We start from the raw sequence: 25249 nt of genomic DNA, 5'->3' as shown, positions 1-25249 counted from the left end.
TTGGAGAGGCAATGCAGAACCCTAGTGCTGTGGAAATGCCCTGAGGGTGAGGGTAATCCTAGTGAATTCTGCTAGTAACAGGGAATACTGAGTCAGAACTAGCTGTCTTCTTTAACCAGGCAAGGCTTCCAGCCCTGGGACTGAGACATAACCCAGCCATAAATCCTTCCGCGTACAATCTGTCCTGCCTGCGAGACATGCTAGGGTAATGGTGGTGTAGAACTTGTGGGAATGGCCAACCAATGACTGGCCAAGTTGAGGCCAACACCACAAAAGGGAACCCACAACTGACAGTGTCTGGAAGGCCAGGAACCAGAGACTGGACAGCCCAGAGACTCGGGAGAGAACCAAAAACGACTGGCAAAAAAGACAATAAAGTAATTCCTAGTGATACTCTGCTATCCTCATAGATCAGTGCATGGACCAACTGTCAACAGAGGGATGCTTTCCAGCAACTGACGGAAATAAATGCAGAGGCCCACACAGCCAAGCCAACCAAACATCAGGCATGGCCAGGGGAACTCCAAAGAAGATGGGAGGAAAGATTGTAGGAGCCAGAGGAGTTGAGGATGCCACAAGAACACAACCCACAGAACCAACTAAGCAGAGCCCACAGAGGTTCACAGAAACTGTAGCAACAAACACGGACCCTGATGAGACTGAGCTGGGTCCTCTGCATATACATTATAGTTGTGTAGCTTTGTGTTCTAGCAGAAGACACAACAGTGGGAGTTTTTTGCCTGCTCTTGGGGCCCTTTTCCTCCTGTTGGGTTGCCTCATCCAGCCTTGATATGAGGGTTTGTTCCTGATCTTATTGTAACTTGTTATGCCATGTTTGGTGGGTATTCATGGAAAGCCTGCTCTTGGGGGGGGGGGGCATAAGAGGAATGGATCTGGGGGAGAATGGAAGTGGGGAAGGAACTGGGAGGAGTGGAGGGAGGGAAAACTGCCGCCAGGATATAATGTATAAGAAAAGGGAGGGAGAAGGAAGGCTAGAAAGAGGGAGGAGAAACGTGGCCCATCTGTCTCCTTCCACGCTCAGTGCTCAATGATACTGTGTGGCCCTAGTGAAACTTGCTCTCGCATTTTCCATGGGGCTGGAAGCCCACTGATCCTAGGACCTAAAGCCTCGTGGCTAGCCAGCTGCAGGGACCTCCTGGCAACAAACCTGACTCCCCAAACCCTGCAGGCCCCACCTCTCAAGGAAATGTTCAGTATGGCCACCAGGGGGCGCCCGTCGCACACTAGACACTACCAAACAAAAGCAGGGCCACAGGAAAGGCCTCTCAGCGAAAACAGGGACCCAGAGTGCTGCTTGCTATCTAGCTGAGCTACCAGGTAGCAGGACTCTGCCTGGGGGTTGAGATGAGAACACCCCAAGCTCCATTCTGCACTGTTCCCACCCAACCAGCCCAGGTGTGTGCTGATTCACCTCACTTCGGGGTGTCCATCAGGAACACGCTCCAAGAGGAAGCCTCCAAAGCTTATCAGAGTCCTGGAGACCTACTAGGTGCAAGCATGGCCAGAGCTGTCCCTTTGTGTAGAGTTACCCAGGCTGACCATGGAGTAGGGCCCACCATCTCCTCTCACTGCAGAGAGAAGGGGTGAGAACAGGAAGTCTGTAGAACAATTCAGACCTAAAGGGCCAGGACAGCTGAGCCCCATGCAGAACCAGAACTGGGTCTTCCTCTGCACAGTACCCTCGGCCTTCTGTGCAAGACCTGTGGGGAGGCTCGGTGGCTGATGGCCAGGATGGTTTTCATAAAGAAAGCACAGTCCGGATTCTAGCCTGGACTGGGCACAAGGGAAGCCAGCAAGCATGCAAGGAATCCTCTGGGCTTCAGCTACCAGAGTCCTCAAATCGGCACCGCTCCCTCAAAAGTCTTCTTCCTGCGTGTGCGCGTTCTCTGCCAGGTGTTCAGCCAACATCCTCTGTTTGTCTCCTTGACAGAGGGCCAAAGGGCCCCTCAGGCCTTAACCTATTCCCATCTGCTCAGGAGGATGAGAAGGGACCCTCACCAGACAGTGGCTGGGCTAAAGTGAAGGTGCTAGGGGCCAGAGCAGGCAGGCAGGGCTTCTGGAGAAAGCCACGCCTGACACAGATCTCCTCACCCACTCCAGAGGCTACAGTTTCCTGGGGACCCAACCTACTTCCCAAAGAGGGCAGTTCTGACAGGTGGGTGCCAACGTAGCCCATCCTGACACTCTGGGCTGAGAACTACTCACCGGCATGCCTGACCCTTGATATCTGCCAGGGACCCCAAAGGCCCTAAGAACTCCAGGTACCTCTCAGGTAATGCTTGGGGGGGCGTTGAAATAACTCCTACCAATCAATTGGATATGCAGGGTGGATTCAGATTTCTGGAAGGTGCTACTGTTTGACATTAATTATCAGACATTCATAATAATGTGTTCCAGGAAGTTCCACCGCTATATTTAGTCTGCTGGTTTTCCATGCCAGCCAACATTTCCCGGAACCTCTTTTAGAGAAAGGAAGTGAGCCCAAGCCCCTGGTACTCTGTCTGTGCACATAGGCCAGGGCCAGGGTTCCTAGAAAGAGCCCTCACTCTAGAGATCCAAGGCCTCGGCTTCCCTTCCTCTGAAGCTGATATTAACATGCCCACACTCACCCACCCTCTCACCACAGCATTGCTCCATCAGCTGATAAGCTCAGTAAGCAGTCTCCGGGCCTACAAGATGGGATGCCAGCCCAGGGCATCTTAGCTCCCCAACTTTACAGCATACACACACACACACATGCACACATATACATACATACGCACGCACACTCACACACACACACACATACACACATTTACATACACACACACATGCACACATATACATACACACACATGCACACGCACACATGCACACATATACACACACATGCACACACATACATACACACACACACATGCACACATGCTGTCCATACTCACTCTTAAACATCTGCAGCCTGGTCCTCAGAATCTTGGAACTAAAGCAAGGCTGCACAGACAGACATCCTGACATCCTGAGATGTCAGAGTGCCCACTCAGACATGGAGGAGTCAGCAGGAGGTTTAGGGTCCCACTCAACATAACCTCAGATAGGTCATCTGCCTTTGCGGGGGCCTTGGTTTCCATTCTGAGGGTCCCCAGCAAACTGGGTGACCTGTGATGTGTGTGTTGTCTGATGGGGTTGAGATTCTTTAGTTTTGTTATGCATGCAAGTTCTTTTATCTGATTCTGGGGGTGCTGAACAAGCTGCATAGCCAGTCTGAGGCCTCTAAGTTCCTTATCTGTAAAATGGGGGCAATAGCAACCTCTCCTTATAGGCAGAGTAATTGTTCTCCAGATATCCCGGAATTTGTTAACAAGTCACCTAATGTAGTCTCCCCACCTTAGGTGGCAACAGAATTTCAAAGGTGTGACTGTTTAGGGCATTGAGAAAACAGATAATATTAGCTCAACCATGGCCGAGGCTGCAAAATGTAAGTAGGGGAAAGACACCACACAGGGCCTATCTAGCCTTCTCAGGACCCACCAGGAAGTGCCTAAGCTAGTCTGGAGACAAGGTAACACGCAGGTGGGGCTCAAGGCTGGGTGTCAGGGCAAGTAGGAAGATTAAACTGTCTTAGAAACAAGCTTTCCCCATGTAGGCCAGGCTGGTCTGGAACCTGTGACCCTCCTGCTTCAGCCACCCCAGTGGGAATGACTGGCAGGTAGCACGGCTTCAGGCAGGAGATTAAGTTTCTATGAGGCCCCAGAGACTGAGAATTCCCTAGAGCAGTGGTCCTCAACCTTCCTGAGGCAGAGACCTTTTAGTACAGTTCCTCGTGTTGTTGTGACCCCCAAGCATAAACTTATTTCCATTGCTACTTCATAGCTGACATTTTGCTACTGTTATGAACTGTAATCTAAATATGTGTGTTTTCTGGTAGTCTGACACCACCCCTGTGAAAGGGTCATTTGAGCCGCCAAAGGTTGAGAACTGCTGCATCGAGGCTCCCTCACATGATGCCCCCTATTTACTTAATTAGCAAGAGGGTGACAATGATCACCAGAGCACACCCTCCCTAGGGGCACCTCAAGGGCGCTGGCCTGACTCTTGCTCTTCTGGGAGCACAGATTTTCCTCTGCCTGCTTTGGCCCACAGTGAGCAAAGTTCCCTAAGTTAGGATGCAACACAACCCCAGGACTCAGTTTTCCTAGGAAGGAGCAAGGACAAGGGGAGAGAACCAGGCACACGGGGTTCCCTTGGCAAAGGAAGGGCTACAAGGCAGGCATGGGACTGGGAGGGACAAGAGGAGGGGCCACAGGGCAAGTGTCAGCAACAGACACAACTATGAGGAGCAGGGACGTTAGTCTGTGCAACCTGAACGAGTTGCACCTGGAGGCTCAGCCGGCTCTGCGAATGGGGGTCCACGGTAACCTATGAACTGCAACCTCCACTGAAGCCCAGTGCAGCCTGGGATCTCGAGGATACTATGACGGATGGCACGGTGCTGTCGCTGCTGCATGTAGCTCCCTAAAGTTGCTTTCTGGCCTGGAAGGACCTGCCCTGCCCCAAGACTTATCCTTTTATGGCAGAATATAAGGCACCCTGTAGATCACAATCCCATCCCACCAAAATCCTTTACTCAGCCAGGTCTGGAAGGGCTGCCATGAGGACACTGAGGCAAGATCTGCCCTAACGTCAGCAGAAAAGAAGTATCTCTGAAGCCAGGCTACAAAATCAGCTCGCTCAGATCTGGGAGCAGTTTCCCAGAGCATGACTGGCCACTGCCTCCTGGGAACTGTGCCTAGCAGGCTATGTATGCCTCAGCAGGAATCTTCATCCAGGCTGTACTTCCTATGAAATGAGAGTCCCATGTGCAAGGGACAGCCTCCGCTGCTTACTCTCCTACCCTGGGACTCAGCTTCCCCTGAAGTAGCAAATGAGTGATAAGGGGTAGGAGGTCCAAGTGGTGGCTCAGAGCCAGCCCAGGCCGTCCTTTGTGGAAGACCTACCTGGCTCAGCTGCAGGGAAGGGTAGGGATCTTAGGAGCTCTAGGGAACCAGCTGGGATGCTGGGCCATCACCCTGACTTTATGGCTGGGTGATCAGTGAGTCACCACCTGTTCCAGGCTGTACCATGCGCCACCTCTCAGGGAGGACCCTCGCCCTCCTGCTCCAACCCACCCGCGCCCAATTGCCAAGACAAGCCCTCCATTCCATCTGCATTTGGGGTGCCGCAAAGGTCAGAGCCGTCTGTGCCGGGAAACGCCTTCTCACTGCCGTGGCCCAGGCTCAAAGTCCACGGCTGCCTGTTTGCTGTGCCAGGGCATTTTCCTGGGAGGTGTCGGTTCTGGCAGAAGAGGCAGAAGCCTACAGGCAACGATGAGTAGAAACCAAGTACGGGATCTAAAAAGACCCAGATGAGATCCACAGAATGGGCAAAGGGGCTCTCAGTCTATGGGCAGTGGGGTAGCTGATGTAAAAAGGCTTTACCCATGCAAATGGTGAAAAACACAGCTAGCCCTGCTTCCTTGCCAACCCTGCGTCCTCCAGCATTTTGGAAGGGACCCGATAGCCTTTACTAGACAGCACAAGCTGCTGCCATCCACAGAAAGCCCATTTGTGGGAAATCTATCAATGTTTCCATGCAAGTGTATAGAAACATGGCTACAGAAAAGGAGGGGTTAATTCTACCTTGGACTCCTTCCATCTGGATCCCACGGGGCTGGGCCTGGATGTCTAACTGAGACCAGAGGATTATCAGTGGGAACAGTTCTATAGGGTTTCACCAAAGCAGAAGCAGTTATCAGGCTACAGGCAAAGCCAACAGAGGAAAGACTCACCCTTCCACTCCCTACAACCAAGTGTCTCCTCCCAGCAGATCCTCTGTGAATCCCCTGCCAGGCTCATTTACACAGAACAAGCTTCTCTTCCTGAATGGATGGAATGAACCCTACCACCAGCGCCTGTCATTTTTCAGTCCCTGAGAGGACAAAGGAATAGAGGCCTTCAGCAGGAACCAGACTTCAGAGGAGACAAATTGACAGATCCAGCACAACTTCCACCCAGGGCACCAGACAGCCCTGCCCTGAGCAGAAGCAGCTCCAGGGCAAGGTGAATCACATTTTCCATTTCCAGCTCTGGGGACACAGTCTGTGTGGCATGGCCCAGAGAGACTTGCAGTCCTGCTCAAGTCCTGCAGCAAGTGGTCCAAGCTGCAGAGACCGAGACAGGACGCTTTGAAAAGGGGAAGTCTCATCAGGAGAGATTTGCCTTCTCAGTGAGATGTCTGAGCAGAGGTTGCATCAAAGGAGTCCCATGGGAAAAAGCAGGCAGCAAGGAATGGTGGGGCTTTGCAGGGCAAAGAGTGGCCTCTCAGGTTGCTACAGTCATGGCTACCAGCTTGGGGGGGGGGGGTTGTTTGTTTATTTGTTTGCTTTGTCTTGTTCTGTTTCACACGGCTGAAACTAGCATTGACTTTTCCAAGAAGCCCAGGATGATCTCAAACTTCCGGTCCTTCCTCTGCCACCTCCCAAGTGCTAGGGATCTCACAGTCCTTGGTTTTGATATTTTTATTTTCTCATAAACCTTTCCAGTTTTTAAAGCAAAGTGGAGCACCTATCATGACTGCCTGTTTGCAAACTAGCCTAAGCAACAGCACGGAGGCATTCCCCAAGCAAGGTACAGGAATGGGTGGGCTTCTCTGCCTCACAAAGACCCCTACAGTCTAAAAAGGCAAAACTCCCTGTCCCTCTCCCCACAGCCCTCCCCACCATGACACCTGCGTTTACCTCCCTGTGCCACCACACACCTTCACCTCCCATGAGGTTCAGGAGGTGCTCGATACTTCTGTGTGCTCACTGGGTGTTGCCACACACACACACACACACACACACACACACACACAAGCGTAGAAAGACTCTAGGAAAGAAAAGCTTGCTCACCCTGGGCCATAGCAGAGACAGTGGTCCCCAGTGAACACGCTGGGTGCCGGGCATTCCTCTCAGCACCCAGAGCCACCAGCTAGAGAAGCCAGGCCACCCGGGGGGGGGGGCTCTTTCTGCTTGAGCCCCAACTGACAGCTGGTGTCAGCGCTGGCGCCACCATGTCAGTGGGATGGGCCCGTTCTTCAGCTAGCAAGATGCCAAAAGCTCGCTTATCTCTCCTCCAAAGGAAGCTGCACCAGGCAGGGGCTCCAGGCCTACGGGAGGTGGGAGGACCAGGTTTTCTAGTAAGATTCATCTGCAGAAAACTGTTTTGTAGATTTCCAGTTGCAGCTGTAGCTGCTGGTGAGAAATTCCTCCTCAGGAGAAAGGCAACTTCCAGACAGGGTTCAGAGGCAGGCACAGCCTGGGACAGACTCTAATGGTGGCTGGGCAAGGCAGACATCATGGAGAACAGTCAGGGAGAAATGACTACCAGTCTGTCAGCCCTGGAGGTGGAATCACAACCAGGCGACTACTTAGTGAGTCCTGGGTAGGCTGGATGCACGAACTGGGGCTGCTCTGAGGACATGAATGGCCCAGTGCTCTTGCCTGAGAGTTCAGCAAAGAGCTTGGCGGCTCAGCTCTGTATCCTCCCTCCCAAACCTCTACATGATGGAGCTCAGACAGAAAGTGAAGCCACAAGAGGGCTTAGGGCACTTCTCACTGAGTGTCAAAGACAATATGCTCCCTCTCTGTTCAGGCTGGCAGGCCAGTCTGCCTGGCAAACCCTGGCTCAAGCACATTCTCTCTCTCTCTCTCTCTTTCATTATGTGCTTTGTGTGACTTTTACAATGTCTACAGGCAAACCATATAAGAACACTCCCTCCCCTCATCTTTCTTACCCAGGTATCCACACACTGTTTATTTTAAAAGAAATAATATGTATATACATAGACACATATACATATAATATATATATGCACATATAATCCAGTCACATATGTACACACACATGTGTTCTCTCACAAGGATACACAATCACCTATGTGTGCTGCTTGTACATGTACATTCACATGCCCACACACACATATGTCCAGACTCACATGAATGCACGTCTGTAGACACACACACACATTCTCAACACACACACTCATATTCATTTAACACACTCATATCTACACACTCAGACATACACTCTCTCACACACTCTCTCTCTCATACACACACACACACTCTCTCACAACACATTCTCAGTCACACACACTCTCACAAACACTCACACACTTACACACACATTCTCAGTCACACATACACACACACATTCTCAGTCTCCTCTCTCTCTCTCTCTCTCTCTCTCTCACACACACACACACACACAGAGTTAAAATGAGAATAAAAGGCAGGCATCTGTCCCTCAGCCAATCAACCACCCTTCTTCTATCTAGACTACTCGGCGCTTCGGAAACCTTTTAACTTCCTCGGGTTCACATCCCAAATCTCCACCAACAGGAGTTGGTTGATGGCTTCTGACACTTCCGGAGTCAGTACACTAAGCAGACACAACCAAAATACGATAAACCCCTGCTCCTGGCCCTGGGGACTGTGGTCTTGAGGGACAGGAGTTGGTGGGCTGTCCTCCTCCACAGACCTGGAAAAAAGCAACGAGGCTCCCAACAGACATCGTGGAGCCTCCTTAAAGCACGCAGAAGTTCAACGCCCAGTACAACTTCAGTCAGGAGCCCGAGTCCCTCTGTGTAGAATTCTTGGGGAATAAAGTGGGAGGCGATCAGAAGGCTGTAGCTTCCTCGGCTCCTTCACAGATGAGGCTAAAAGCAGAGAAAAGAGAGAGGGGGGAAGGGAGGAGGGAGGGGACGGAAAGAAATATTTACAGATAAGAGAAGGCTGAAGTACCCTGTGTACTATGTGGCTAGCACCACTCTGAGCGCTTGCCCATTGCCTGGCTGCACTCAGATCTGTACCCCTTCTCCCCTCCCCCTAGCCGGACCAGCTCCAGGTCTAGCCAAGTAAACCTGCCCAGAAGATTTAGTAAGGTCAAGAAGTAGAGGAGGCGGCTTGAGTCCTTTCCACCAGGAACAACCTGACTCAACTCACATAGTCTGCCTTGCCACAGCCTGGCAATGCCCAACCCAGCCCTGCATAGGCCAGTACAGGCCAGCACAGGCCAGCTGATCACCCCCAGACACTTGAACATAAAAGTGGGAGAGTCAAATCCATTTACATTATAAGTTATCGCCAAGGGTACTCACCAGCCCTCTTTGCATCCCTGGGATAGTCTCTGAGCACCTGGCAAAACCTGTCTCTCACTGTGGGGAGACAGGGGGTCCTTGATAACTGTGGGGGACAGAGGATGCTCACTGGGGTAGTCCAGTTGACATGTGGGCTCAAGGTGCTGCTGACACACCACAGTTCACCTAGGTAGTGGAGACCGTGCCCACACATTAGTGAAAGAGACTCTGTATGCCCAGCAGTTAAGTCCTCGCTAAACCTATGCTACTTCAAGACCCGGCTGGTCCTGAGCTGACTGGGGAGTATCCTAGGCTGGAAAGCCCCCCCCCCAAGTATACAAATAAATTAGCATTGCTGTGCCTCACTTAAATTCTGGCCAATTTTTAGATTGCTGCAACTGCCCCAGACCTCAAAGCCTCTGGGTCACTGGCTTGCCATGTTCTACATCATGCCGTTCACCCAGAGCTGCAGACAGCTCCCGGGGAAGAGTCTCAGAATGCAACAACCAACAGCTCTCCATCTCCCCCCGGCCCTCTTAGCCGCCAAGCTCTAAGACTATCCAGATGGCATATTATGGAAGAAACGTCTTCACCGACCTGGCACCTGGTAGGAAATGGGTGTTTTAAGTGGCACTGTACACAGCTCCCCTTTCACGGGTACCTGGGTAGGATAGGCTCTCGGAAAGCGTCAGTCCCTTCCTAGGTCACCCTAATGCTGACCAGGAGATTCAGCCATGAGAATCCTCAGCTTCTCCTATGGACCTCCAAAAAGCTCTACAGACAAGATAGCAGAGTTGCCCTTTCACACAGGGTCACCTTGAGGGCTAAGGTGAGGTCAGCTGGATTCCCAAGCATCAGAATCTCTCAGGTGAGTCAAACCTTGTTCCTAGCCCATCCACTAAAAGCATCACACCAAGCCCCTCCTACTGCCAGATACAGTGTGCCTGGTGATGGAACCTGTTGTCCCCTCACCTATACTGCCACTCAGCTTTAAGGTGTCCTTCCTATGTGCACAGAATATTTATCTATTGGGGGATTTCACTGAATGTCTGCTTGTCCTCACATTTGGGGAAAGGAGCTGAAAAAAATAGTGGGGGTGGTAAGCTAGCTTTCTGCACCCTAAGAAGTGGGCAGCAGTACTCACTGAAGGTATAGCCCTGCATGCTGGAGGCCTCCCTGGACCCCCAGGCTACCATAGGAAGCAAAGGAAGCCCCCAGACTTTTTCACAGCAATCTGATCTCTCACAGAGCAATGGGGTGCCCGTGGGTGGACCTGGAGGAGCCAGTCCAGTCCCAACTCTGCACCTAGGCAGCCCTGCTTTCAGGGGTTACCCTCAGGTTAGACTAAGGCCACCTCTGTTTGCACTCAAAGCCTAGTGGCCACAAGCATCATGCCAGTGAGTACAGGCAAGGTGTGTGCACACAGGGCTCCTCCACCTGGAGGCAATCATTAAAAGGTCTCCTGTCCCAGGTTATTCCCACTGCAGAGGGCAAATGTCCCTAAGAGCAAACACGGCCCAAATGCGATACATACCCCAGACGTCTAAGGGCCCTCTAGGGAGTCAGTCTAGAGGCCCTGACGCCCCCTTATCCCTTAACAATAGGATTGTTTTCTTTTCCTTCGATAAATGTGTCTGCATTAACAGTTCCCAAGCTCGAGGTGGGGGGGGGGGGCTGTTGGGCAAGTGACAGCTGCAAATGAAACCCAGATCCTGTCAGGCTGGCAGGAGGTTCCTCTCCCCGTCCTCCAACTTGGCCACTCAGGCTCTCTTAATCCGGAGATCATGGATTAAACTCAGTTCAGATTGGTCACAGGGTCACGAACACGCCAACCCCCCATCCCTCTCGGAGAATATGGGATCCTTATCTCAAAGAGCTGTCCTTTCTCCTTACCTGGCTCAGTCAGGTCTGCCTGCTAGGCCAGGGGAGCCCGAAAGACTGGCTGAGGCTCCCACCTGCCTAACTGCCCTTCACTCTGGGGCCAGGGCTTGCTCATTCTCCCACCTGACCAGAATCAATCAGCCTCTGCCCGGAGCCTGTTGAGGGCCTGCCACATGCACACCTTACGGCAGCTGCACAGATGCTTAGTCCCACCAATCCCTCCCTGAAGCCACTGTGAGAGGTAAGTGCTATTATTACACAAAGAAAAAACGGCTAGCCAATGAATGCTGTAAAGCCTTGCCACAGCAAAGCTGAGTCCCCTGCAGAGTCTGGCTGCTTCCTGTCCGTGCTCCATCCTGCTTTCCTCAAAGCTGACTTTGGGACTCTGAGTCTGCTGAGGGGCCTGACAGAAACACCTAACAATCTGTCAGTGGAATGCTTGAAATGAGCCATGGGAAGTTATGTGGACCCTGGGGGTGTGTGTAGGAGTTTGGTGAACAGTGAAGAGAGGAAACTCTCTTTTGGTTGGGGAATAGCAACAAGAAAGTCCTGTGGATAGAGAAACAACTACAGGGCTGGTGGTTCCCTCCTGGAACTGGTAGGCGGGATCATGGCATCAGAGCTGACCTCTGGGGGAGGGACAAGATGGAGCTAGAAGGACCTAGGGTTTGTGGTTTGATCTGAGACTTCGCCTTCTTCTCCTCAAGCAGAAGGATCCAGTTAAAGGGTCAGATATTGTCACAGCCAGTGTCCCACCACTGTGAGGCAACCTGATCTGGGCAAAGGACACCCTGCAGCCACTTCTGCCCCTACTCTCTGAAGAGATGAGCCTACTTCCCTGTCTAGACCTGGGCACTGACAGGACTGCCTCTGTGGGACCGAGGAGCCTGAGAAGGGTGGATTTCCTCCCCTTTCCCATATCTATAGAGACCAGGAGTCCCTTCTCAATTCTTCATTTGTCTGAATCAGCATGTTGAGTTATCAGTTGTGTGACTTTGGATAAGTTAGTGTTGTTCCTCTGTGTGTAAACAGGAATAACTTCATCTGCCTTATTAAGACTGAGGCAACAATAAAATGTGTCACAGAACAAAACCCAGCACCTGTGTCCTGTGGTTCTTTCCACCTTGTGGACTTTACTGAGTTTATCCCACCCAAAAAGCCCAAGTCCATCTAGGTCCATCCTTGCAGGACCCTAGATCTACTACTGATTATCTGGGGAGAAGAGGATTCCGTCCCCAGCAAGTGATTCCCCTCACTTTTCATCCTGGACTTGGTGGAGTACATGGGGAAATCTTCCCATTTCATTTAAACATAATCAGGAGGAAGCTGGAGTGCCGTGCTGCCCACTGGTCAATGCCAACTGCACCCAGCAGTCTCCCAAGATGGGCACCTGGACGTCCTTCCTGCTCCAAGACGCTTTGCAAAGAGGAAGACCTGCACAATGGAAGCCTAAAGAGTTCCGAGGAAAAGGGATGCCAAGACTGGAGACCCAAGTATTGCGCATCCCACAGAAAGGAGAACCATGAAGTCAGTGCTGGAAGCATCAACCAAGAGCCCTGACTCAGCCCCCACCTCAAGGAGGGAGGAAAAGGGGAGGCCAGGAGAATGCAGTGGGAGGTAATTTGAAGCAGGAAGCACTGGCAAGCTCCCCTTCCCACGACTACCCGAAGTCAGCTTCTGCTCTGCACCTCCATGGCTCAGATTCTGGGGCCTGTGTCAGGACAGTCTGTACCATCCCCAGGCCCAGGGTGCCCCCCTCACTTCCACTTGTGACTCACAACTAGATCTCCACACGCTGAAGAGAGCAGGTTGCGTGGACACCAGTGTGCAGGCAATGTTCACTCCTTTCTGACTAATAAACTAATCCCGCGCTGAGCGGCAGAAACACTGGACACTGACTTCAAGGTTAGTAGGTGTATTTCCCTTATCTCAGGAGCTCCTGCCTCACCCACGTATCTGTCTGCAGCACCCGGGGGGGCCAGCATGAGAAAGTGAGAAACATTCGCTGCCATCTTCGAGCCCTCCGGGGTTGCTGCACCTTCTGGCCACTCTTCATCTGGAACTCCTAGTAAGGTAAGCCGGAGGACATAAGTCACAACAAAACTGAGCTAGGTGCTCTATCATCAGTCTCTTGCTGAAAGAGACTCTTGCCAAGTTCCTCAGCCTGTGAAAGCCGCGGGACTTGGAGTCTAACAGTCTTCAATTGTGGCCTTAGGACTCTACTCAGAGTTCGCTGGCGCTGGTCAAACAGCGAGTGGTCCTCCTTGTTCAAAAACTCAGTACTGTGGGGTTCCTGGTGGACTTCGAGTCATTGCTGATGAACAAAATACCCAGTGAGAGAATAGCAGCCTGAGCCCTGCGGTTGCCATTGAAGCTAGATTCCCACGTAGGTTCGGGCGTATAGGGGGAATCAATCGCAAGCCAACTTGGCTCCAGCACCTTGTGTCCCTAGATTCAGAAGGGCCTCAGCCACAGGACACTAAACCAGCTTTGGGCGGGAGCTCGGAATAGACGTGGGGCGAGGACTGGCACCCGTGACCGTAGCAACAAAGTTCTAGACGGTTCAGAGCTGCTGCTGTCCCAGGAGTGCTCGCGCTCAGCCTCCTCCCACCCCCTGTTTGTTCGGGCTCAGCCGAGGGTACGCGGGCGAGCTGTGGTCTCAAAGCCGGACAGCAGAGCCTGTTCGGGTCACGTGGCCCCGCGGCTGGAGCCCCGGCGCTGACCCTGAGCGGAGGGAGGGACCGACTAGAAGAGAGAAGGGGCGGCACGGCGGGGGCGGGGCAGCCCAAGTTCCCGGGATTCCCTACAGAGCGGCTCTGTGGAGACCCAGTCTACAACCCACCGGTCACCCTCCCTGGGCCAACGCCGCGCCTTCCTGTGAGGGCTTTGGCTGGCGATCTCTGCGCAAGGCAAGGACCTCGTTCCTAGGGTCCTGCGCCTCATCTAACCCTGTCATTCCACCCAGAGGAGCCCGGGACCTGCCCTGGTGAACCGACTCAAAAAAGTGGAGTGCCCAAGCGGAGCAGCAGCACCTGCCCCGGGCGAGCGCAAGAGCTGATGGAGGGGGCCCAGTGATCCTGCCCTAGACGTCTGCCCGTCTTTCTTCTCTGCAGGTCAAGCTCGCGCGGGGAAAAAAAATGTACCAAAGCTTGGCGTTAGCCCAGAGCCCCGGCCAGGGCACTTACGCCGACTCCGGAGCCTTTCTGCACTCTTCGGGAACCGGCTCCCCGGTGTTCGTGGCACCCACTCGCATGCCCTCCATGCTGCCGTACCTGCCTTCGTGTGAGCCGGGCTCGCAGGCTCCCGCGCTCGCCGCGCACTCCAGCTGGACACAAGCAGTTGCCGCTGATTCCTCAGCCTTCGGCTCCGGAAGCCCGCACCCGCCAGCCGCACACCCACCGGGAGCCACCACCTTCCCGTTCGCTCACAGCCCTCCGGGGTCGGGCAGCGGCGGCAGCGCGGGGGTCCGGGACGGCGGCGCCTTCCAGGGCGCGCTGCTGGCTCGCGAACAGTACCCGACCCCGCTCGGGAGACCCATGGGCGCCTCGTACCCCACAACCTACCCAGCATACATGAGTTCCGACGTAGCCCCTTCGTGGACCTCCGGAGCCTTCGACAGCAGCATCCTGCACGGTCTGCAAGCTCGCCCTGGTGGCCTCCCTGGCCGCAGGACCAGCTTCGGTGAGTACCGGGCTGGGGCTGCCCGGTGGACCTGGCTCTAAAACTAAGGCGCGCAGCAATAAACCCGCGCGCTACGAAATGCAAAAATCCGAGATGCGTTCTTCTGCAGTCAGGGCTTTTCTGCCTAGTCCGACCACGCAGATTCCCGCCTAGAATTGCTAGGACACAGGAAACTTCATGAAACACAATACGATGAAAAACGCTCGATACAGAATTCTTTTCTCAGCACAATAGCAAGAAAATAATATATTTCTGCTTTTCACCCGACCAACCCCCCCCCCCCAAAAAAAAAGCATTCTGGGTTATGTCGATTTGGAACCTACATTTAAAAAGTTTTCACGGGAAGTTTTGGAAAGTATTTTTTGGTTTTAAGACAACCTAGTTCCAAACTTAACAGCAAACCTCCTGCTTCAGCCTTCCAAAGTGCTGAGTTTACAGGCATGAGCGGAGCTGAAAATGAATTTTATAAAGCTTAAAACAGCGATTATTTGATAAAGTCACCACAGCCATCTTGTTCTGCAACGTTCCATCTTAAGAGTTCCATACCTCACAGGAACATAGGTTAGATTGGATTCCAAGACTGTTGATCGTGGAATCATTTGTCTGGCTTTCTGAGTATTTTTTGAGGAACAGACACAGCAAAGAGGGCCAAGCTCTGTTTGCAGCCTCTGGGCCTTGTTGAAACCATGCCTCCAGCTACTTGGAAGCTTGGGCCCCTGATTCACAGCCCCAGACAGGTCTCAAGCTGACCTAGTACAGTTAGTGGGACAAGGACAGCCCCTGTGCCTTTTACCCACCTCCAGCCAGTAGATGACTGATCCTCCCTGCCCTGAGCCAACGTCTCACTGCTTGCATATGTGTGGTCCCTTGATGTCCCTGTGTCTTGTCTTCTGAGGGAGGACAATGGTTGATCCCACAACAAAGCTGGCAGTAGGCCCTTGTAGAATCTCAAATCTCTGTCTCCCAATCTTCTGACCTTGAGGCCTGTTCTCTTTTACACTGGAGATCCTTGAGTGGGACAGGGGAGGGAGAGAAATAAGGCTCTACCATCCATTTCCTTCTGCCTGCTTCCAAAATGTATTAAAAATAAAAAGGCTGGTGTGGAACCTAGTTAAGAAAGGGACCATCTCAGGCATCTACCTTAGAGTGTGGCTTATTTACACTCTTGCCTTATAAAAGCAGCCCTACCTAACAAATTTCACTGAAAATTAAATATGACTAAGTATATAAATAAATAAATCGCTCTTTAAATGAGTAAGTTTAAGACACTATAAAAGGAGGCCAAGCATAGCAGACACCCTCAGGCATCCTGGTGGGGCAGAGGCCCCAGTCCACAAGCTTCTTGTCCCCACAGTACCTGACTTCTTGGAGGAGTTCCCTGGTGAGGGCCGGGAGTGCGTCAACTGTGGAGCCCTGTCTACACCACTGTGGCGCAGGGACGGCACCGGACACTATCTATGCAATGCCTGCGGCCTCTATCACAAGATGAACGGGGTCAACCGACCGCTAGTGAGGCCCCAGAAGCGTCTGGTGAGTGTGGCAGGGAGAGGGCCAGGGCCACAAAGGGGATAAAAGGACAAGCTGGCTCCTACAAACTCAGCAGTGTCTGGGTTCCTGAAGGATGGATTAAAGATGGGAGCACAGGCACTGGAGGCTACCCAGGGCTCGGATTGGGCCAGGCCAACTCATCTCCTCTTGGAGTTTGAAAATATTCATGGGACTGTCAGGATCCAGGCAAGGAGTCCTGATAGGGCCCTGGCTCAGGTCTCACAACCCACTGCAACATTGTAACCTTACAGCCCATTGCCGGTTACTTGGTACTTGACAAACAAGATATGTTGCAAAGCCACTTGCTACTCATTCACAGAATGTCTCAGAATCCGTTTTGAGAATGAGTCTGCCCTGGATACATATACACAAATACAACCCCTGGATACAGTCTCTGTGGGACCCTGAGGGAGCAGTCTTGCAGTAGGACTGTGTTGGTGGTAATAGTAAGTGGCAACCTAGTCCTGAGTATTAGAGGTCTCAAGGTGATTCAGCACAGATAAGGCTGGGGTGCACTGATGCTCGTGTGTGAGCCTAAATGACAGGGTCTTTGGATGTGTGTTCTTGGGAAACATTTTCTGCCTATGCTTCAAGGGTCTCTAGGAAACCAGGCTTCTGCCCTTTGCTTAGCTGGATGGTTAAATCTTATTTTCACTTTTGGTTCTTTCCAGTACATGGCAGCACAGGTGTTGGGGATGTCAGGGTTCAGGCTTGGGTCGCCAGAAGTTTCTGAGGCAGGAAGTATCTTTGCTGTCATCTCACAGGCCAAGTTATAAATATGTGTTTAAGTTGGAGTTGGCAGCTTATGCTCTTGCTATGAAGACTATGGTGGGTTCGTGGGTCTCAGACCTGAACAGGACTAGTCCTGAGTACCAGGCCTTCCTATCTAAAAATGTGAACCCCTTATGAGTGCCAACATCTCTGCCTGGGAGCAGGCTTCTTACCCTCCAAGTTTCAGAAGGCCCCATGTCCATAACAGGCAGTGCCTGAGGACTGGGCCCAGCCTGTCGCCTGTGTTGAAGGTGGTTCTGAGTGCATGAACTTGGGGCTGTACATCTCAGTGTTGTGGGCATGAGAGGCCCTGAGATGGGAATAAACTTGTGAGCTCCAGGATACAGGTAGGATACAAGAAGGGGACTAATGGCCAGGTGTGGTGGCACACGCCTTTCTTTAATCCCAGCACTTGGGAGGCAGAGGCAGGCAAATTTCTGAGTTTGAAGCCAGCCTGGTCTACAGAGTGAGTTCCAGGACATCCAGGACTACACAGAGAAACCCTGTCTCGAAAAAAAAATGGGGGGGGTGGGACTTAGGGAAGTCATGCTTTCCTTGAGCTGGGGTTTGGTATCTGCAGGCCCATTCTGTCCAATACTTTGCTTCTTGCCATCTGAGGGGCCACCTCAGAGGCTACTGTGCCCTCCATGAGCTGCCCACCCTGGTCCCTGTGACATTCACTAATGAGGAAACCATAGAGACACAGCCCAGTCATGGAGGACTGCACCCAAGCCTGAGTGCAGTCTCCCCAGGCAGCAGACCTGCCCTGTCTCTTGCTTGACTCTGCCCACTCTCCTCTGTGCCAGGATCTGCACTGGACACTCAGACACAGAGATAAACAAGGAAGAATCAGGCAAGAGTCCCTGTCTGGTCTGGGGTAGAGGGATGTGGGCCCCTGGCCCCAAACCACTCCTGTCACCACTCATACTCCCATCTCAGTTTTCTGTCAGCAGACAAGGGACAAAGTTAGACTTAATCTGCTGTGTCTTCTACAGAAGAGGGTACACTTGGACCCTTTCGAGCCTTGGCCTATCCCCAAAGCTCCAGTTGGCTCTCTCAGCCAATCTTGGGTAACTGCGTTCTGGGCAAGGAAGCCACTCTGCAACACTTTGTGTTGCAGTTTGCATTTTCAAACAGCTCCCCTGCATACATGGCTTGACCCCCAAACAGGGTTCCAGCCACAGTCCCTGTGTGTATGCCTTAGCAGGGCTGCCTTTGTCCTCTCCGATGCATGGAGCCTGGCACTTAATTTTGCTCTCCTTCAGGTGAACAGCCATTAAAGATGAACTTCTCTTGAAAAGAACAGGAGAGAGAGAGAGAGAGAGAGAGAGAGAGAAGTGCATCCAGGAGAGCCTGCCTGTTGCTGGCATAGACAAAGAAGGACAGATAGAGGGTGGAGGGGGGTGTTGAGGTGGCATTGGGGTGTGGCAAATGGGAATGTGCCCAAGTGCTCAACAGAAAGAGAAGGTTCAGTCGACCTGGCTCCTCAATTTTCTGTGGTGCCTTGACATGTCTGAACTTCCGTTTTCCTTCTGGGCAATGACTGACAGTTGTGAAGTTTGAGGGAAAGGCAAGCACTTCTCAGGTAGTTATGTTTTCCTATGGTTTTAATTTTATGAAAGTAAAAGATATTCACCATGAAAGATTCCAACATGGTTTCCAGACTTTTCTCTTGCACTTCTGATCATGTGGAGATACCGTGCACCTTTCTCCTGTGTATGGTCTGCACATAAGACACATACTTTTACTTCTTACCTGCCATGTCTCAGAAGGTTCCCATAGTTCCTAGCTGGTTCATGGAAAAAGAGAGGCCAGAGGCCAGGGCTCCCCAGAGTCTAAAGGTCCAGCAGGAACTGACAACTGCAAAGTGCCAGTCACCTAGTTAAGTGTGACTTCCAGATAAAGATGGATATCTTACTAGTCATATTCTAGGTACTGCTGAGAACACTCTTATAGCTGCTGTTCTAGAACTGTAGTTGAATTTTCAGTCCTGAACCATAAAGAGAACAGATGGGGATGGGATCAGATGTACTATCCAAAAGGTACTGTCCAAAGTGGGGACAGAATGGTACAGTCTGATGACAGTAGTGTCACAGCAAGGCTGGGCTGTGAAGTTCAGGAAGGACTTAGGGTCCAGGTGTTTAGATGGAGCTTTTGATAACAGAGACAAGATCCCATCACACACTGAACTGTGAGCAGTGCAGGAAAGGTTCAGATCTCAGGCAGCTCAGGAGACATTGAGCTTGGTGAAGACAGTTTGGCCTTCTGGGATGATTCCCCAAATGCAGCACAGGAAGCCCATTCCTTGCTCCCTCACCAACTTCATTAGTTAGGCCCAGATTTCTGTGCTCAGCTTCCTCTCTAGCTCAGGGCCCAAGCTCCCCAAACACAGGGAAGTCTGAGGTCTCTGGTGGGGTTCAAGTGTGTGAAATCAGGGGACTCCAGGCACTAAGCACAGCAAGGGTATATACACATAACAGATAGGACCCTGCACCCTCTACTCAATACTCTGGGTACTGGGGATATTGTGGGATGTGTGGGGTGTTGTCAATGTGTACTCTGAGCTCTTGGGAGACAGGTTTGCAAGTTGATTAGCAGGACCCTGAGAGTTAACCTTTGTGCCTGACCAGGCCTGACTTCCTCAGGACTCTGTGGCCTTCAGGACACTGATCCCAGACAGAGGTGCCGGTTAGATCAATCTGGCTATTGATCAATAATCCATAGCTGTATTTCTACACTAGGCCTTCCTGGGCTCAGAACTCCACAACTAGACTCTGATTGTCTGTTACATCTCAGGGATGGGAAATGCCCAGAGGTGAAGGGATTGGTCCTAGGACCAGAAGGCCAAAAAGTCAAAACTTTGTAGAGCAAAGGACATTGTGTCCTGCCAGATACGTCCATGGCAGACCTTAAGCCTTCAGCACCCAAGCATCTCACTCAACCAGAATGGCCTGATAACTGCTGAGTCTAGCTTCCATCCATCCTGTTAGTTGTCGTTTACTGCCCCAGAGGCCCCCAAGTCTGCATCAGAGTTCCCTAATATCTGGGCTCACCCCAGTTCACTTGCCCCACAGTCCTCATCCCGAAGATCCGGCCTATGCTGCTCCAACTGCCATACTGCCACCACCACCCTCTGGAGGCGCAACTCGGAGGGCGAACCAGTGTGCAACGCCTGTGGCCTCTACATGAAGCTCCATGGGGTGAGTGGCAGGGAGTATCTACCTCTATCTAGAATCATGTGGTTGTCCCTCTTCCCAGAGAGACAGGATGGCCCCTGGCCCCTGGCTTGAACATGTTCAGGAAGTGTTATACAAGTGTTGACTGTCTGCATACCCACTCCTCTGGGAGACCAAACTGTTACCTCCATATCTACTGTACAGACCTGACCACTGAGGTTCAGGGAGCTCGCCAGGGCTTTTCAGCCTAGGATAGATGCTGGACTCCCAAATCTTGCCCTCTCTGAACTCCACCCCTGCCAACTGTCAGGCAGATGGCATGGCACCCAAGGGAGGAGCTGACTCAACAGGCCTGTGCCTTTAGGTCAGCCCAGCATCTAGGAGGGGACTGGCTCTCCAGGGTAGTTCAGGAAGGTGACTGTGCAAGGGTCCGGGGGTGAGAAGGGACAGGGAGCAGCCACCAACCCTTGCTGTCCCTACCAGGTGCCAAGGCCACTGGCAATGAAAAAGGAGAGTATCCAGACAAGAAAACGGAAGCCAAAGAACCCTGCCAAAATCAAGGGCTCCTCAGGTAAGCAGGAAGTCAGGAGGGGCCATTCCCGGGCCACTCCCAGGTCTCTGAGTCTCAATCTAACCCAGCCCCAGATGGATGTCCTTAGTCTTGCTGGGGGAGGGGCCCATGGACAGATGTGGGGTGGCTGAAGCTATACCTGACCCTCCAGCATTCAGTAATGTGTGACTTTAAGAAGTCTCTGAATCTGGACAAGGACAGGAGAATTGGCCACATGGTGAGAAATATGGTCAGGTATGGCACCTTCTGTAAATGTTCCACACCCCCCCTTCCTTCGCAGGATCCACAGCAAACACCACAGCCTCTTCTCCCACTCTCCTCAACTCTGAGAGCTCAGCCACCACTTTGAAGGCAGAGTCCAGTCTGGCATCTCCAGTGTGTGCTGGGCCCACTATCACCTCCCAGGTAAGGAGGATGAGGCAGGGGAGTGCAAGAGATAGATCCTCACACTTCTCTGGAGAACCTTGACTCTTCACCAACTCCGATCCCATCAGAGCCCCCTAAGACCCCTCCCAGAGCTTTACTGCACACATGGCCCTCAACCACCAATATGGTGGCCTCTTCCCTGGAACTGTGTGTGGCATGGTCCTGGGCCCTGCAGGTCTTACTAGTCCTGCTCCTCAGTGGACTTTGTGCTCATTCTAGGCTCACGGGCCCTTAGAGCAAATCACCCTGTGCTGTGCTTCCTAGACCCAGAGAGGTGCTAGACTCCTCCATACTCTGTTCCATCCACCTGCAGGCCTCCAGCCCAGCGGACGAATCCCTGGCCTCCAGCCATTTGGAGTTCAAGTTCGAACCTGAAGACTTTGCCTTCACCTCCTCGTCCATGAGCCCCCAGGCTGGTCTCAGTGGGGTCCTACGTCAGGAGACCTGGTGTGCTCTGGCCTTGGCCTAGGTGCTCAGGAAACTGTCACCACAGTACATCCCAGGAACAGAAGTTAGTTCCTGTGTCAGCAGCCCCAGAGGTCCCTCACCACTATGCTGGCGAAATTTTCTGTGCTGATTGCCTGGAGAAAGAAGCAGGCTGGTGGATGAAGGGTTGGAGCCTCAGCCGGGGTAGTAATGGACTCCCTAGACCCCCTCATGGACCTCTCTGCAGCCAAGATGACTGGAGATATCCACCAATTACTTGAATTTAGCTCTTGACATCGATCGTCAAAATTTACAGTTTGTAGCAGCTGGCAAAGGTTCATAGTATCCCACAGTAAAATCTGATCCAAGTGAAACAAACATACTCCAGGCAGGCAATAAGAAATAGGGCCTCTGGGCCCTCGTCGTCTTCATTTCCCGTGTTTGACTCTGTACGACTGAGAGAGCACACTCTTGCTTACAGACGCAGGACTGCCAGAGACCAGTGTACAGGTTGAGCACTGTACCAGGACACCGCCCCAAGGCAAACGCATCCCTCCGGCCCATCATCGCAGACTTCTGTATTTATTTGTATGTTTGTTTCCAGGCCAGGCAGTAAAGGGCCTTGTTCTGGCAATCTGCGTACTAAGGTGTTTGCTAGTGGGCAGACCTGCAGAGACACTGTTGGAATTGGGTGATGTGTGACCTTGTGGCCTAGCTCAGCCATTATTCCAGCAGTTGGCAACACAGCCCTATTTGTAGCATCTTCTTCACCCAGGTCACATCAGCTGGTGGTGACTTTGCCCAAGGCCTGCAGGTCAGTTCTAGGGCCCTGGTACAGGGAGGTGACAGGCAACAAAAGACAGGTGTTCTATATGCCGCATTCCCACAGGTTTTAGCTCAACGGGCTAATTCCTGGCCATCCCAGGCTTCCACTCCCCAGTGAGGAAACCAAGAAGCAAGGGAGTCAGGGATCATCCACCCATGAAGGTCACCCCTAACCTGTCTCCTGCGTGGACCCTCAATCCTTCCTTCCAGTTCAGCTTGAGGGAGAGGCAGTAGGCCCTGGTTAGAAGGAAATCAAGAGGCAGTAGCCTGCAGCATTTGCAGGCATCGCAGGGGCAAAGGCAAGACATGCTCTTGTAACTAGCTCCAAGCAGGCATACCTCACCACCCGTGTATCTGTGGAAGAAAGCCAGCTGCCTAGGTGTCTGTTATCACATCCCAGAGGCTGGAGTAAGGAGAGGAGGGGACTAGAGACCTGGACACAGGCAACACCGTGTGAGCATCTCCAAGCACCCATACCCCAAGTGTGCACAGATGCAGACAGGACCACAGCTGTGCACAAGGTCATAGCACCATGTTCTCGATACAGTGCTGTTCCTAGGAGCTCTGTGTGTTCCTAGTGTCCTAGCCTCAGTTTCCCCTTCTGTGATTAGAGAGGTGTCTGTGAGCACATCCGTAATTCATGTACCTTTGAGGTGGTTCAAGGCACTCACCAACCTAGGAAGGCTTCCTGGAGACAGCCACAGTGTAAGGCACAAGGCAGATGGCACCCCCTTGAATGGAGAGGAAGGGAACTCGGGAAGAGAGGGGCATGAAGACATAAGATCCCTTCCACGTTGGTTTCTCTGCCTTTCTTTGTTTCATTCGTTTGTTTTTTGTTGTTGTTATTTTGTTTTGTTTTGTTTTTTGAGACAGGGCCTTACTATGTAGCTCTGGCTGTCCTGGAACTCATTATGTAGACCAGGCTGGCCTCAAACTCACAGAGACCTGCCTGCCTCTGCCTCCTGAGTACTAGGATTAAAGGCATGAGCCACCTGGCTTCCTTTTGCTTTCTCAGTTTTTAATTTATTTATTTCATCCATATGAGTGTTTTGCCTGCATGTATGTGTGTGTATCACATGCATGCCTGCATGTATGCTTGTGTATCACATGCATGCCTGCATGTATGCTTGTGTATCACATGCATGCCTGAATGTATGTGTGTGTATCTCATGCATGTCTGCATGTGTGTGTGTCACATGCATGCATGTCTGCATGTGTGTGTGTCACATGCATGCCTGGTGCCTTGGGATCCCCTGGCACTCGAGTTGCAGGTGTTTGGGGACCATCTTGTGAGTGCTAAGAACTGAACAGATCATCTGAAAAGGCAGCAAGTGCTCCTAACTGCTGAGCCATTCGTTCCTCCAGCTCCCTGATGCTGTTTTTTAACTAAGGAGCTGACTGAGGTGAAGAAGGCTGTAGGTTCATCACTGGGCATGGTTACTGCTGCTAAATTTGAGTGTCTTCCTCTTTAGGAGGAAGCCAGTGTACCAAGTCCTTAATATAGCTACCAAGCACCCCGCCACTGCCCTTCCTCCTGACTCCCATCCTCATCCTGCCCGCTGGTCATAAACCACCAGATGAGCTGTACACTCACTCAGGCCAGAGCAACTGAGAGGCTTATCTGAACAGCAGGATGGAAAGGAAAGCCCCGCTGTCTGCTGCCTGTAATATGTTCCATCTCCATCACCCCAGACCCTGAAGCAGAAGGGGCCACAATACCCCAAGTCTGTCTCTTCCTGGCCAAAATATTTTTTGTTTTGTTTTGTTTTTCAAGACAGGGTTTCTCTGTATAGCCCTGGCTGTCCTTGGAACTCACTTTGTAGACCAGGCTGGCCTCGAACTCAGAAATCCGCCTGCCTCTGCCTCCCAAGTGCTGGGATTAAAGGCGTGTGCCACCATGCCCGGCCGAAAATATTTTTTTAACCCTCATGATTTGTCCTGAAAAGACAAGAAAAGAAGGAAGGAGACCCATGCAAAGCAGAACACATGGGGCACAGAGGTGGGGAGACCAGGGTCCCGTCCATTGGAGTTTCTTGCCAGAGCCCTCTGGCCAGGGCCCTGCCCCATGACTGGAGCACAGAAGACAGGCACTCCTCCTCCAGGCTGGTACAATACACTCCTCCTCAATTCTGGCATCTTGCTGCAGCTTGTATTGGTGTGTTCTCTGTGGATGCAAGGTGACATTGACCCCTAGATGCTTCATGCCAGAGCATCAGGCACCTGACCCTGAGAGCTGTCCTACACCAAGAAGCCAAATACTGACTGTACTGCCTCAGCATTGAACTGAGACCTAAGCTTGCACACAGCCCAAAGGCTAAAAAGGTAAGCCTGCCAGAAAGTGGAGCAAATTCTCCCTGGTGTTCATCTGAAAGCCTGGGGTCTCAGAGAGAAAAGTTTAGGGGAAGAGGCACGTGGAGTGCAGTAGCTTCCTGTTTGACCAAGTAAGGGCATTTCTTAGAACAGACTACTTGCTACTGTCAGCAGCATCATGCCAATCTCATCAAAAGATTGAAGGCGCCATGTTGCAGAAGGGGCACTGAACATCCACAAGGCCCTCCCACTGTCTTTTTTCACAGCCCTGTGGACAGTTCTAGGGGCTCAGGCAGCATTCCTTAAGGTAAAGTAAGCGGCCTGGGCGGACAGGTGAGAGCTGATGCTCTGTGGTCCCGGTTCCCTGTGTTTTGTCAGATATGGGCCTACAGCTGGGAGTCCCTCGGAGTCTCTCTAGTGCCTCTAAAAATAGACCTGAAAAAGCAGCAAAGGGAAGACTCCAACCCTCTTTGGGACCCAG

General features: G+C 52.1%; 1 protein-coding gene and 2 long non-coding RNA genes across 6 annotated transcripts; 2 read left to right on the top strand and 1 right to left on the bottom strand.

The window, feature by feature from the left end:
* The first annotated feature begins 2049 nt into the window (after positions 1 to 2049).
* Gm52543 lies at positions 2050 to 12124 on the top strand. 3 transcript variants are annotated; one of them, XR_003953987.1, is made up of 5 exons: positions 2050 to 2293; positions 9542 to 9760; positions 9964 to 10021; positions 11139 to 11275; positions 11742 to 12124. It is a non-coding gene; the product is annotated as a predicted gene, 52543 (long non-coding RNA). The 3 variants fall into 3 exon arrangements; XR_003953986.1 differs by having other exon boundaries at positions 9857 to 10021; positions 11745 to 12124; XR_003953985.1 differs by having other exon boundaries at positions 9857 to 10021.
* Gata5os (GATA binding protein 5, opposite strand) lies at positions 7809 to 15684 on the bottom strand. The gene is made up of 5 exons (NR_045877.1): positions 15513 to 15684; positions 14598 to 14873; positions 14220 to 14359; positions 9175 to 9339; positions 7809 to 8733 (listed from the first exon to the last, which is right to left on the bottom strand). It is a non-coding gene; the product is annotated as a GATA binding protein 5, opposite strand (long non-coding RNA).
* Positions 13038 to 23453, top strand: Gata5 (GATA binding protein 5). Of its 2 annotated transcripts, XM_006500554.4 has the most exons (7): positions 13038 to 13107; positions 14148 to 14715; positions 16070 to 16245; positions 20109 to 20234; positions 20694 to 20781; positions 21062 to 21186; positions 21521 to 22267. In XM_006500554.4, the coding sequence occupies exons 2-7, from the start codon at positions 14172 to 14174 to the stop codon at positions 21674 to 21676; spliced, it is 1215 nt and encodes a 404-aa protein (XP_006500617.1). In that variant the 5' UTR covers positions 13038 to 13107; positions 14148 to 14171; the 3' UTR covers positions 21677 to 22267. The 2 variants fall into 2 exon arrangements, with proteins under 2 accessions (XP_006500617.1, NP_032119.2); NM_008093.2 differs by lacking the exon at positions 13038 to 13107 and having other exon boundaries at positions 13862 to 14715; positions 21521 to 23453.
* Positions 23454 to 25249: the final 1796 nt, after the last annotated feature.

The sequence above is a fragment of the Mus musculus genome, chromosome 2 (assembly GCF_000001635.26).
Source record: "Mus musculus strain C57BL/6J chromosome 2, GRCm38.p6 C57BL/6J".
NCBI classification, from domain to species: domain Eukaryota; kingdom Metazoa; phylum Chordata; class Mammalia; order Rodentia; family Muridae; genus Mus; species Mus musculus.
The sequence above is the reverse complement of the archived record's forward strand: the minus strand, read 5'-3'. Positions and strand labels throughout refer to the sequence as shown.